General features: G+C 41.0%; 1 protein-coding gene across 2 annotated transcripts in view; it reads right to left on the bottom strand.

Moving 5' to 3' along the window:
• Positions 1–15,208, bottom strand: part of IGF2BP2 (insulin like growth factor 2 mRNA binding protein 2) — an 89,804-nt gene that overhangs the window by 19,418 nt on the left and 55,178 nt on the right. For both annotated transcript variants that reach the window (XM_020787385.3, XM_020787386.3), the window contains exons 6-10: positions 14,335–14,607; positions 7,353–7,487; positions 5,240–5,362; positions 4,057–4,192; positions 3,679–3,807 (exon numbers count right to left, since the gene is read on the bottom strand). In XM_020787385.3, the coding sequence (XP_020643044.1) occupies positions 3,679–3,807; positions 4,057–4,192; positions 5,240–5,362; positions 7,353–7,487; positions 14,335–14,607 (796 nt within the window). The remainder of the gene's footprint in view (positions 1–3,678; positions 3,808–4,056; positions 4,193–5,239; positions 5,363–7,352; positions 7,488–14,334; positions 14,608–15,208) is intronic.

Here is a 15,208-nt window from a genome sequence, read left to right as displayed (position 1 = left end):
TTGCCATCTATTGCCTTCATGCCCTGCCTCTAACCATCCAGAAGCATCTGGCTTATCACTGCTGGAAACGCGAAGCTCTCATAGGTAGTTGGGAGGGCTGATCCAGCACAGCTTTCTTCCATTTCTGCAGCCCTGATGGCACAAAAATCTGCCATAAAAGGTTTCCCAGCCCTTAGAAGAAGGTATTCAAGGTGCAATAGGTCTGCAAAAAGGAGTTGGGACTGACAATTCAAGGGGAAGGCCCGAGATTCAGTGAAAGTACAGGACTGGCTGCTGGCCTATGTTCACAAGTTCCTTGAGAGCAATAAGTTGTCAAAAGTGGGGTCCTTATAGAGGGCTTGCAGGTGCTTAAATTGCTAATCTCTTATTTTATCCCCTTAACCTCAAGGATCTTTCACTTTTGAATAGACCTTTTTTTTTCATACCTGCCCTTCATTTAAACTCACTCAATATTTAAAATGACATTGTCAAGTTAGTATGATTATTGAAATGAAGACATTATTTTGGAACATCCTCCCAGGATATAACATCTTAAGTCCCAATGTGTTATTACAATGGCAATCAATGACCCCAGTAATGTCAACTTTGAACATATAGTTTTGAGAGCCACTGACAAAACTGAAGGCAATTTCATAAATATGGTATAATTTATCCCACCAAGAGGAATAGGTCATTAATGTTTTGGCTCAAAATCCTGGATCAGCATCAAACTTGTAGCCAAAGAGGTGCTGGAGTGGTCAGAAGAGCAGAGCCAGATTCTGGTCATTAATCAAACAACCAATCTGTTAGGTTTGTCTGTTTCATAAAGTGTAGCACCTCCTCTTGTAGCAACCCAACCAGGGCTTTAAAATCTCCTGTTAAGGCTGTTCTGCAGATGCCTCCTTCACCATGGATGCAGCGTGCAAGAAGGGCTTCCACAGATGATATTATCTTTCATTTGTAATTATCCTGTAATTTCCTACTTCTGCCTCTTCATTATTCTTGCCAGAAACATTCCATTAAGAAGGGAAAGGTTCAAAGACCTGCATACAATGCTTTTCTGAACCTCAAAATCAACAAGTTAGACTTTCATTCGCTGTGAGTGTTCTTTAGCCTACCACAAGCATTTTCCGTTTTTGGGCACAGATGCTACTTACAGTTGCCATAAATATCCTAGAGCTAGTACCTCATGAGGCAGAGAGTGAAATGCACCTCATATGATGGATCATAAGGGATGGTACATTCTTCACATATCCCCACTGCCAAGAGAAACTGTCCAACATAGTTCTTGTTTGTCAGCTGTCACCCAATAGACAACTGTTTCAGAGCAAGGCCTCAAGGTGGGTGGGCTCTTCAGAGATGTCTGCCAAAAGGTTTTCTGTGGCAGAAAATGCCACAGCAAGAAAATCGATGGCACAGCTCTCTGGAATGGTGCTCTAAACAGCTGTGCAGGCTGCTTTCCTACTCTCGGACAACATGGTGACACAACCAGTCTCCTTACCCATGTCTCCCACTTCTTGTTTGGAGGGTAGCTGACCCTTGAAGGATAAGAGATTCCCTACTCTGGCATGAGGTTGGACCCGTTAAGCTCCTTCCAGCTCTACTGACATTTCATAACCCACTCAGAACAAGTCACATAGGATGGTGGTGAGACCACACAGGTTTTTCCATGCTTGCCAGTGGGGCCTCTTCTGCCAGTCACCCCTGTATCTCTCTTATATAAACACCTTCCCCAAACACTTTCAACCTTTCAGATTACATACTGGATGGAGGCTAAATTGCCTTCTGCTAGGAATAGTGTCTTCCTGGTAGATTTTTCAATGCTTTGCACAGTACCTTCCCTGCTGTCTTTCTGGAGTTTCTAAAAAGTTTTTGCCTTTATGAAGTGTGAATGAAGACATGTTGACTAGTAGTCCCTTGGGATATGCTTCTTTTTTTTTTTTTAAGATCTATGGGCAGGGATTTATAAAACAAATAATTAATTACTGCTGTTTTACCATTTCATTAGTTTTAATTTTTCTGAATTAATTTTGCTACTTCACTATTTTTGTGATTACTACTGTCACTTTGACTTTAGTTCCAAACCACTGCCAAATAGATTTAGGAACCATGGCATTAAAATACTTTAAATGAAATTAAAGTATAAAATAAAAAGGTGTGTGCTTAATCAGGCAAGTGAACCATCTGGCTCAGCAAGTGTCTACTTCAACTAGCAGGAGTTTTCCCCAGGTCTTTTCTACCATATGAGAGCTTTGTGTTTAACAGGAAAGGCCTGAGAATAAATTTGGGATCTCATCATTTTGCTATAGGGGCTAGCCCTTGTGTATTTATTTCAGGGCCCATCGCCACATTCAGACAAGTACAGTGGTGCCTCGCTTAGCGAGCGCACCGTATAACGATGAATCCGTATAGCAATCCCCTTTTTCGGGATCGCTATACGGAGCACCCAATCGCCGCACCTCGCATTGCGACGATTGGGGAGTCCGGCCGCCATTTTGGAGCCGCGTTCGGCGGCTCCAAAATGGGCACCGGATGACCCAAAATGGCCCCGCGCAGTGTTTTCGCGCCCTCAGCAAGCGAGGGGAGGGCGCGAAAACGCAGCGCGGGGCCATTTCAGGTCCGTTTTGAAGCCGCAAAACAGCTGTTTTGCGGCTTCAAAACGGCCGCGGACGACCCGAAATGGCCCCGCGCGGCGTTTTCGCGCCCTCCCCTCGCTTGCCAAGGGCGCGAAAACGCAGCGCGGGGCCATTTCAGGTCCGTTTTGAAGCCGCAAAACAGCTGTTTTGCGGCTTCAAAACGGCCGCGGGCAACCCGAAATGGCCCCGCGCGGCATTTTCGCGCCCTCGGCAAGCGAGGGGAGGGTGCAAAAATGGCTGCCCGGGGCCAGGAAACTTCTCTAAGTGGGAAGTTTAGGGCCGATTTGGAACGCATTAAATGAAGTTTAATGCGTTCCAATGGCTTTTTACTTCCCGCTTAGCGAAGATTTCACATAGCGAAGGTTAATCCGGAATGGATTAACCTCGCTATACGGGGCACCACTGTACTGTGGCTCCACATTGAGAAACATTCTGTTCTTCATAGAATCTCACATGGGTCCAAGGTACAGATGGACACCTGTCTTCACCTCAGATGGTGACAAATATATTCAAAATGCCGTATATCAGGGATGGAAACGATTTTGCCTTCAACTCCCAGAATCCCCTGCCACTGGCTATGGCAGCTGGGGCTGAGGGGATCTGAAGTTCAAAATACTGTGAGACGAACAACAACAACAATTTTATGGCACTTTAAATATCAACACGTTCCATTGGGCATAAGACTCTAGTTCACTTATTAGGCATAAGACTCTAGTTCACATAAGACTCATGGACTCTAGTTCACTTATTTAGATGTAATTTGAAGAAGTGAAGTGTATGCAAAAATAAATAACATAAAATAAATTTATTATTCTTTAATGTGTCACAAAACTCTTTTGCTGTGTGACTGTTCCTAACACATGCTCCTTTGGAAACTTCCCTAGAGAGAACAGCCATCATCTCATACACAAGCAAGATCTCTATTCTCACACAGTTTAACACAGTAGCTGTTGTTCCTTTCTCCTAGTGACCATCTCACTTCTGCCCCATCTCTGGAAGGCAGCAGGAAGCGTAGAAAATATTCATATAAATGTACATACATATAGAGGACAGAGCTACTTACCACAAAAGGGTTGTAGGGGGCTGTGACAGCAGGCCTGCGGGCCCCAGCTCCAGAAGGAAGCATGGATAAGCCTGTTGAGAAGATGCCTAATGCATTGAGATTAAGTCCAGGGATGAGATTGGCTTGTTGCTAGAAAGAAAATATAAGCAAAAATGGGAAACAATAAAGTAACTCAGAGAAGGGAGAAAAGCATTAGCACAGAAAAATTTTCTTCAGTATATAAAACATGTGAGATTCTTTCTTAGGTAGGCAGGGCATTCCCATGTCCCTATCATTATTTCCTCTCAGTGATTACTAGCTATTGCCACTGGGTTCTCACAGAACAAGGGCACGCATGCACACTCACACATAGAGAAAACAGGAGGGGAGAGAACTTACATTGACTGCCACAACATCATTCTCATAGGCTTCCCGAAGCTTGTTCATTATTTCTACCTCAGCATTTGAGCAGGCCTCAATAGTACCCTTCACGGTGATGGTCCTCTCGGGATTATAAATGGTTAAATCCTGCAGACTGGACAATCATACAGAACAAATGAAAACCCTTTTCAAACAGTTTTATTTTCTAGGATTTGTAACTTGCCCTGAGATTGACAGCCCAGAATTGGCTCAGAATTGGAAATATTATATTGCCAATATTAAATTCGTGAGGGGAAAAAGGGGATCAGGAGGGTAGTATTTAGGATAAAAGCAGTCTCTGTAGACAGGCAATCTGTCTGCTTTATAGACTTCTTGCTGGGAACCAGAGGTGAAAGGAGAGGACAAGAGTGGAGAAACTCGCTGAAGTAACTGAGTAGTCCCCACTTACCTAATAAAAAACCTCATTTAACTCAGTGGGATTTTCTTTGAAGTAGGCATCTGACAGGTATACTTTGCTGCACTTTCAGTTTGTTGTTTTTTTTTTTTCTAAAGGAAGAAATAGGCTGGGCAGAGCACTTTTTAGTGAGCTATATCATTTTGCTTGAAAAGCTGCAAGTGCAATTGTGAATGAACTGAACACTGCTTACTCTCAGGCAATCTGAGTATAAAACTGCCACATTAATTTTTGCGAAGCCTATGTTTCCAAAGGACCTGGGTCTCTAATATATTTATTCTGACACTTCTCCAGTTTCAAAGGAAGATACAGATGCCTTTCCCTTTGGGTAGGGGGGCTGTGGATTGACATATGCCCTGAGAAGTAAAGGTAAAGTTTCCCTTTGACATTTAGTCCAGTCGTGTCCGACTCTAGGGCGCAGTGCTCATCCTTGTCTCTAAGCCATAGAGTCAGCGTTTGTCCGTAGAGAGTTTCCGTGGTCACGTGGCCAGCGCAACTAGACACGGAATGCTGTTACCTTCCCACCGTGGTGGTACCTATTTATCTACTCACATTTAAATGCTTTCGAAGTGCTAGGTTGGCGGGAGCTGGGACAAGCGACGGGAGCTCACTCCGTTGTGTGGATTCGATCTTACAACTGCTGGTCTTCTGACCTTGCAGCACAGAGGCTTCTGTACAGTTCCCGTTATGCCAACCTAATAGGTAACAGTCCTGCCTATTGGCAGTGAGAAGGCAATTGGTACTCACGGAGAAATGGTTATCTTGGTCCCTGTGTCCTGCTCAATTTTCTTCAAGTTTCGACCTTCTTTGCCAATCAATCTCCCAACCAGACTATTGTGTGCTAAGATTTTCAGGGGAATCTCTTCAGCTCTAAGAAATGTAGAAAAAAGGTTATAATTTTTCTTTTTACATTCTGAAATATACTTCCTGGCTGGCATATATAACAATAAGTTCAAATATATGGGAAAGGTGCAGTGACTTCATTATTTTGTCCTTGGAGAAGACAATACCACGCATTCCACATAAACACACATACAAAATCTCTACATTGTAAGGGATAAACATCATTATCTTGAGTCTTTATGAAATCCTTCAACGTGATGGGCTTCCACAAATACTTGACCATCTCTATAGTTTCTCTAGATTTAAAGCCAAAAATTAAACTATAGTACAAAAATAAGTAACGTCTCTCTCTGTGCCCTATGCTCTGTCCACATATTGGCAGTGATATGTACAGAACAGAACAACTCTTTTACTTAGACCTCACTGTCATGCATGTGAACTATGGGGGTACATGGTATCCAATTTTTCACTGTTGCAGCTCTTTAATTTGGAGACTAAAGCTCTACTGTTGAAGCCCCTCTAATCAACAAGTCAAGCTAGTTTAATTATTTCCTAAAGCCTGATGGCAAAGCATGTTCCTGGATCACATCAGACCTAGCAACATGCTATCTACACAGGATACATAAATGGGTATGTCTTCTCAAATATCTACAATAAAGTCAGTGTGGTAAAATCAGAAAGGGTGAAAAACGGGGTGCAAGGAAGAAAGAAATAGTCTAACACAAAAGCATTTTCATCTACTGAACTTTCTTTCAGTGATGCATTTGACTGCAACCTTCATATAACTACAGAAGTTCCATGATCCAATAAGCCATTCCCCATTGAATGAAAAAATAATAAAGCAAATAGAACACTGACAAAAGAGCCTTTCCACCTAGTAAGTAGTGAAGGCTTCTATGCAGCACTAATTTAGTATTTGTGCATTCACTTGTACGTGTTTTATGAATGCTAACTCAAACCTTTTGACTGGAGATAATGGGGGTTAAACCTCAGATCTTATTACATTAAGAGAATACAGTGGTGCCCCGCATAGCGACAATAATCCATGCAGCAAAAATTGTCGCTATGCGGATTCGGCGCTATGCGAAATAAAAAATCCCATAGGAATGCATTAAAACCCGTTTAATGTGTTCCAATGGGCAAAAAAATCTCACCTTAATGCGAAAATCCTCCATACGGCTGCCATTTTCGCTGCCCGGTAAGCGAGGAATCCAGGCAAAAACACAGCGGGCAGCCATTTTATTTACCCGGCGGCCATTTTGGAACCGCCAATCAGCTGTTGGAAAATCATTGCTATGCGAAAATCGGTAAGCGAAACAGCTTACTGATCATCGCAAAGCGATATTTTCCCATTAAAAACATCGCAATGCGATCGCTTTTGCGCTCGCAAAAAAACTGTCGCTATGCAGATTCGTCGTTAAACGGGGCGCCCGTTAAGCGAGGCACCACTGTATATTGTAATACTGAGCTGTAACGATCAGAGGAACCAAACAAATTTTCAAGATATATAATGTTGAGAAAGTTGGGCAAAAACCACCATGATATCTTTAAACTATTAAACACTTACCAAACATACTACTTATGACCCTTGTTTCTGTTTTGACCTGTCGACCCACTTCAAACTTATGACTAGTATGAGTTTATGGCTGAAATCCAGTTTGTGAATCCTAATTTACCTGCTGCACACCTCCATATCATATAAAACCCTTATTCCACCACACAGTTCAATTTCAGTCTGTGTTTCTTTTTATGTTTTACGGGAGGAGTTTATTCTTTGAATTGATTGATCTCTTCCTCTGCCTGATTAAAAGGTGCCAAAGGAGTAGCCAGATTAGATGGTACCTGCATGAAAAAGATTCTTGTTTGCTTTGGACTATTTTCTTTTATGATATGAGCCTTCATAGCTATGCATGATTTATTACTCATGGTGTTACAAGGTCTCTTTCCTCCTGTGTGATTAAATAAAACTGGTACTGTTCTACTGCCCACTTTCTCCACCAACACTAGAAAGACTTACGATTTTGTCTCTTCAGCCTCCTTCTGCATGATATCAAGTATCATGCGACATGCTTCTGAACACCCCTCTGGGGTGGCATGAATGGTGATTGGTTTCTCTGCAGCACCAGCATTTTCCTTTCGATGAATGTCTACCCTGCAGCAATAGAGTTCGCACAAAGAAATCTGCTTGTGGTCAGAGAAAGGTGCCGAAATTTGGCACCCTAATAAATCAGCAATCAAACTCTGCATTATAGTTCACAAGTTGTTCAAAACGACTAAACATCTGTAAAGAATTCATCTTCAAGAAAACTTTGAATCAATTCTCAAGGATAATACAAAAGCACTAATATTTATGGATCACGTATACCTGTTTTGTATGTATGAGTAAGCCCCTGCCTTAAACAGTGTTTCCTCGATTCCTGGTTCATAGCAGATCATCATTTGCTGTTTTGCTAGACTAGCAAGCTGCAACTTGCTCTTGTTCCCTTAAAACCAGAAATGGAAACCACATCAACCTTTGCTTTCCAATCCTACTTCTGAAGGCAAATGGGGAAACCATAGTTTGCCAGTTTGCTATTATAGCTCACTATGGTTTGTTTTAAATCAAAAATGAGGGGAGAAGGTGAGAGTATGTGTGGACAAACACCTATGCTCAAGGCTCACCTCACGACATAAAATTTGGTTATTACAGTGTCAAGATTAGGACTCAAGACTGGTTCAAACTCCCTCTCAGCCAGGAAGCCCAGTGCTGCCTGAAGCCTGGGTTCTGCATTTTCACACTAATATTTGTCAATGGGCTGTTTTCAGAATTAAGGGTTTAGTGAAAGAAAACACTGAAGAACCTCCTTCTAGTTTAAATGTTATGCATGTGCGCTGGTTGGTTTTTGGAATTATCAGTTAAGCCACTAGGTCAGTGGTTCCCAAACCCGGATCCTCAAATGTTGCTGGAGTCCAATCTCTCAGTCCCCCAACCGGTATGTCCAGCAGTCAGGGATTCTGGGAGTTGTAGCCCAGAAAGCTATGAGGACTCAAATTTGAGAGCCAGGAAATCTGTTTATTATGTGTTTCCTACAAAAACCAAAGTTTTATTGGAACCATATTTTGTAAATAAGAAGATCAACTTGAGATTTCATGCTGATGATATCTGCCTTTATTGGGGGGAGGGGGAATGCTTTCAAGAACAAGTCAGATGTCTATGGAGCTTAAGTTTAAATTGAAGAAGGAATAAAGAACTGAAGAATGAACTACCCTTTCCTGAACTGGTTATTTATACAAAGGGCTGGTTCAAACATGCACGTAAGAGTACTTTTTTCCGAATTCATGAGATTCATGAAAATCTGGAAGACCACAAACAATTTTTCCACTGTGCTTCCACCACCCAAGGCTGCAATGATCCTTTATGCTCCTAATGTCAATGGCACGGGTGCAAAAACCACAATGGCCATTTATTCTCCCTGGGGCAATTGTGTAGGATTTCATCACGAGTATCAACCAGCCCTAAGAATGTGGAGGGATACATAATTGATTGGTTGCTTGAATTAACACAATTGACATGTATTTAAACAGCAATTTTAACATTTAGAGTCAGATTGCCAGTGCTCTCTCACAAAAGGAAAACAATGGAATATCTTATAGAACATATTTTTGAGGGCTGGTGATGCACATGGAAAAAGTCACTATGTGGAGGCTGTAGTGAATGGCATCCTGTGGGGACAACAGGCTGTCTGTAGACAGAAGCTCACTATGTACATGAGGTGATCCTTTTCCATACCAACATAAAAAATCTCCCACAAAACGAGCAAATTTTATTCCATTAAAAAAAATCAACCCCATCTACTATGTACAACAAAACAAAATATCTTATGAAAAGCACCTGCCACACCAAGCAATATAAAGCAATGCTCATACAACATGGATTTCCTCCATGCTGGCCTTCATTCAAGACCCAGTACATAAAACCTCTGAACAACACCCCACAATAAGAGTAGCTTAGAGTGGTCTTGACCCGACCAGATAGGTGGGATATAAATAAAATAAATAATAATAAATAATAATAGCTAATGTTATATTAACTGCTGTCAGGTCACATCTAACTTATGACAAACCTAGTACAATTTTTTTTCCAGTTCTCTCTTCAACCATCCTATCTTCCTCCCAAAGGTAGAACCCCCTGGCAGGGGCCAGAAAGGTACAAATAGGACCACTTTAGGGGTGGGCTGGTTCACTCCAGCGAAGATCACATCTGATCACTGTCTTTAGGAGCAAAACAGCCAGTCCCTCTATATCCATGACAATGCACTGGCTCTCAACAATAGCTGCAGGATCCCAAAATTTAGGGGAAGGTGAACTCTAGATATAAAACCAAAAATATGATTTATTTTTTTTTGCTGGTCACTGCCAATATCTTGAAGTGTTCATATTTATGTTCTAACAAAAGAAAAGCAGCAATTTCAAACCTTATTATTTGTAATGAAAAACCATAGAAATGGAATGTGTTTGGATGAGGCACTGATCATGTAGAGCGCAAACTGGGCAAACCAGTGACTGCAGGGCTAACTTTGACTAACAGTATTAAAATCTCAATTCAGAACAACATGTTTTACCCCAAGAGAGAAAGAGAGAGATACAGACACAAATATATACATATAGATATAGATAGAGATATAGAAAGAGAAGAGGTGGAGGAGAATCTGGGATAAAGAAAGGGGCTGGCAGAAAGATTAGATTAGGCATCCTTCAGTCTCGAGAGACTATGGTAACGTGCTCTGTATGGAGGACTTGGAACAATGTTTAGTGTGGTTGAGAAGGCCAATTTGAGAGTAACAATCCCTTCCACACTGAAGACAAATACAACCTGTCCCCTGTCCAGCTCCCTGATTTTGCTGCTTTCGGGAATGCCTCTTTGCCTCGGCCTGCTGGACAAGTGTCTCTTCAAAATGGGAGAGGCCGTGATGCTACACCTGCCTCCAGGGGGAACACTCAGATGGCAAGGTTTTCCATCTGCTGAGGTCTATTCCTAAGGCCTTCAGATCCCGCCTGCAGATCTTCTTGTATTGCAGCTGTGGTCTCCCTCTGGGGCGATTTCCCTGCACTGTCTATACAGGAGAGCTTTTGGAATCTGACCATCAGCCATTCTCAAGACATGCCCAAGCCAACGTAAAAAGATAGTACAGTGGGGTCTTGACATGAGAACTTAATCCGTATTGGAAGGTGGTTCTCAAGTCAAAAAGTTCTCAGGTCAAATCTGCATTTCCCATAGGAATGCATTGAAAACCATTTGATCCGTATCGGCTCTTTTCCGTCCATAGAAACTAATGGGAAGCTGCTATTCTGCCTTCGACCACTAGAGGGGGATATTTTGTTTCTTTTTTTTCTTAGGTCAAGAAAGGTTCAGGGAAGGCAGGGAAAATACAGTCCAGGCAGTACAGTACCAGGCAGTCCGAAGACTGTCTCCCAATCCACTCTCTAAACGCTGGGAGGAGTGAGGAAGCAGACAGGCACCCTTTTCACTGGCCAACAGTTAACTGAAAGTTCACATTTTGCACTTTCCCTGCCTCCCACATGGTTTTTTTCAGTTCTTAACTCAAATCTAAGTATGTAAGTCAAGTCAATATTTTCCTATGAGAGCGGTTCTTAAGTCAAAATGTTCTTAACTCAAGCCGTTCTTAAGTCAAGACCCCACTGTAGAAAGGAAAAGGCAGAAAGAGACAGATAGAATGTAATGAAGAGAAAGGGAGGATGAAAGGAAATCATAGGTTTTACCTATATTTTGGGATGTTGTTTCACCTACTGCTAATGTTGGTCCCACACAACATGCTTGGTCCTCCCCATTACCCCATTACTTTGCTTCACATGGCCCACTTCCAAGCCCACCAGACATTCATGCATGGGTCTGAAATTTATATGTTTAAATACATGAAATCTGGTGAATATAAGTCCAATAAATTTCCAGAATTGTGATCATGCAGTTTAGTAATCTATATATTGGAGTTTATGCACATAAACCTTATGCCAACACTATGTCTAACACAAGGATATCTTTCGGACCCAGGGATAGAAAAACTGCACATGATGAGTGCAATATGGTCAGAACACTCCATGTCCTACACAGGCTCTACATACCTAGTGTCTCATCTAAACCGATCTTGGCAGTGAAAACAGTTTGTATAACAGATAATGAAATCTTTACATACAGAAAAGCACAATCTGTTGAAAAATGTAAAATGTAAACCTTACTGACCAGAGGGTTGAACTACAGTCTACACTGTACTGCACATAAACCCAATTCTGACCTGGTATCTGAATGACCCCATTTCCAAGCATGACATTTCTGGAGCTTAGAAATTGTACTTTTGGGAACTATGAGAATCCCCTCTTAAGCAATTTTTCCAAGCTCTTAAGCAATTTTTCAAGTTACATTAAAATATAATGAATAGGTGTGTTCAGGTGTGTTTTTTGGGCTACAGTTCCCAGAACTCCCCTGTTAGCATCTCCCAGAACTGGACTGCAACTCCCAGAATTCTCCAAGAATCCCCCAGATAGAACTCTGGTCTAACAAAATTATAAATTTGTTTCTAATTGTAATTTTTTTTTTAAAAAAATCTATACATCCCTAGTCTTTTCATGCTCCTCTGCTCTAGCTGGCCAGGCTTGACCCTCATCCAAAAACCATTCCAAGTGGAGATTTCAATTCAGAATGGCTTCCACTTTGACTACGAGAACTTTCAAGGCAAGAGGCATGCGGCATGGGAATTAATTGCCTAGCGTGCGTGCTTTCCACCTCAACTCCCAGCATTATAGCAGCAGCAGTAGTGCCAACATTTAGAGGTGTCAAAATTCATGTTTTGGGACTGAAACTCCCAGAAATCTTGTTGATGAAGTTTTGGAAAATTCTGGGAGACGTAGCCCAATTTTTTTTGGGGGGGGGGCTGTCTGAGGAATTTTGACACTTGTAATCCAAAAACATGAATCTGCAGACATGTAATAATTTCAAAAGGTGAAGTACTGGCTCCCTTGTTATACTCAAACTAACCCAGATTCATCTTTTGGGTAAAATATGTCCAATTTTAAAATAGCTACCAGCTGCAGAAACCAGGGTAGATAAAAATCAATGATTCTTTAAAAATCATATTGATTTAAAATAAATAAATAATTTCTTAAAAATTAAGTAATCAAAATAATGATGCTTTAATTTAAATCATTATTGAATTAAATGCAAAGGACCCTGTAGGAACAAATACACACTGTCTAATGACTGATCACTTAACATTCATAAACATGAGTGAATGAGGATACAACAATAAAAACACCTCCAGTTTTGCTAACTTCAGATGCATAATTTGAGTGTACAATATGTAACTTTCAGGGTTTATCATACAAGACATGATAAAAATTAGGATATAGCCTCTGAACTAGAAAAGATATGCAAGACTCCACACAAGAATCATGGGATAAATTGTAAAAAAAAAAAGAAAGAAAGAAAGTTATTTTGGTTATATGCTAATACAGTGGTGCCTCGCATAACGTTTGCTTCGTTTAACATTTTTTTCGCTTAACGTTTATTTTTTCAGAGGCAGATTGTGCTTCGTATAACGTTTTTCCCTATGGGCGATTTTCGCATAGCGTTTTTGGGACCATGCTTCGCTTAACGTTTTTTGTTTTAGGTCCCCTGCTTCACTTAACGATGTTCATTTTTTCAATTACAAAAGTGTCTTAACATGTTGAAAAACAGTTTTAAATGCTTGGAATCATTAGTGCACCTTCTAAAATGTGTGCATACTTAATTTGGCGTTGATCTAACTTTTCGTTAATTTTTTGTGAATTTTTGTTTTTTGGCCCATAGGAACCAATGGACCTGTCAAAATCTGACAGCTCCATGCTTTCCTATGGGGGAGAAAACAATTTACAAAAAATTAACGAAAGTTCAGATCAACGCCAAATCAGGTTTGCGCACAACTTAGGGGGTCCTCTAACGAACCCAAGAATTTAGAACAGTTGCTGAGTCTTCATTAATTTTTTGTGAATTTTTTCTTCCCCCATAGGAAATAATGGAGCTGTCAGATTTTGACAGCTGTCAAAAGTTCGGGGAAAAAAATTCACCATTAATTAACGAAAAGTCAGATCAAAGCCAAATTAACTTTTGCATCCGTTTTAGAGGGTGCAGAAGCTAATCCAAGCATTTAAAACCATTTTTGACCCTTTTATGACACACTTAATTTTGCAAAAATTGACTTCGCAAAGCCATTGAAATGTATTGAGTCAGCTACAATACATTCCAATGGAGGATACATTGTATCGTTTAACGATGTTTCCTATGGGTTTTTTCGCTTAAGGACGGCAATCCGTGCCTATTGGAACGGATTAACCGGTTTCCAATGCATCTCTATGGGAAATGGTGTTTCGCATAACGATGTTTCACATAACGTTTTTTTTTTGAACCAATTAAAAACGTTATGCGAGGCACCACTGTATTGTGATATTTATTTATTTATTTTTATAATTTTTTTAAATCAAAAAAGATTAAAAGTTAAAAAAAAAGAATCATGGGATAAATTGGATGACAAAATGAGGAAGAAAAAATTCAGAAACTCTCTCATTCTCCAGCCAATTTATACACAGGATATTTGGTCCTGAACAGCAAGATTCAACTATAGGCTGCAAACACTAAAATGGGGGGAAAATAAGAGGTTGGGGGAGGTTGGGTGATTCCACATCACAGCACAAGTTAGCACAGCCTAATCGGATTTTCTGCAAAAACAAGAAAGGTCTGAAAATGACAATACAATTATTGTGATTGTGGGGCTATGACATCAGTCAAGCCCTTTACTTCTGCAAATGAATGAAAAACACATTAACACCGAGTTGAAAGTTATTGCAAGAGACACAAAATACACCAGAGCCCACGGCTTGGCACTGGGTCTGAAAAATCACATACTAGTAGGGATGTAAAGGCTACAAACAGAGCCCCTGTGGAAGGAAATTAAGCCATTGGTGGTACTTACTTGGACTGGGTTTGCTTAGTAAGGTTCTTTATGGTCAAGCCCTCCTTTCCTATGATCGCACCAACAAACTGTGTGGGGACCAGGATCCGTAGTGGGAAATCGAGCTGTTTGGGCTGTGAGGAGCTCCCGGGGGAGGGACCCTGCTCCCTGGAAGAGTGGCCCCCACGCCGGGAACGCTGAGGGGGCTGAGGGGAGCTCACCTCGTCGTCAGGAATGTAGGAAATCTTGAAGGAATAGTTCTCAAACTGGTGACCACTAAGCTTCTCAATTGCTCTGAAACACAAACAAACAGAAAAGCATTGTTAGGAAATACCTGCCATTACATATTACCTCTGTCCTAATTTTAGTATTATTACCTGGGTTGCACTGGCAACATAAAAAATTCAAGGGACAGTAAATAGTGTAAAAGAAGAATACAAATTCCAAAATGTTTCAGGCTTTACCAAATAGCTGGGAATATTCGACGGCACCTGTAGCTGCCTATTGTTGTTTAGCACAGCATGGCTCCATCATGCACTACACTTTCTGGCAGTAAGCAAACTTCATACACCCAAATCCTTACTTTCCACCAAGAAAAGAAAAGTCCTTATTTCAGAATCAATGGTGTGACTTGATCCAAGAAGCACAGCATAGCAGTTGGGAAAGGTTGGCAGCATTCAATTGGCAGTTAAGACAGCACAATGTTTGACTTCCACTCTACCGTATTGAGAGTATTCTTTTAACAATGCTTTAATGGTCTTTAAGAGTCTTCTGAACAGGTTTCAAAATGTCCCTATTCTATCAAAACAAAGTATCAGGAAAACTAGGAATGACTAATGAATCCAGTAAGGATTACTGGCCAAAATCCAGTTAGTGTGAGTTGTGATACAGCTCT

This window comes from Pogona vitticeps, chromosome 3, assembly GCF_051106095.1.
Source record: "Pogona vitticeps strain Pit_001003342236 chromosome 3, PviZW2.1, whole genome shotgun sequence".
Taxonomy (NCBI): domain Eukaryota; kingdom Metazoa; phylum Chordata; class Lepidosauria; order Squamata; family Agamidae; genus Pogona; species Pogona vitticeps.
This window is presented reverse-complemented; position numbering and strand designations above follow the sequence as displayed.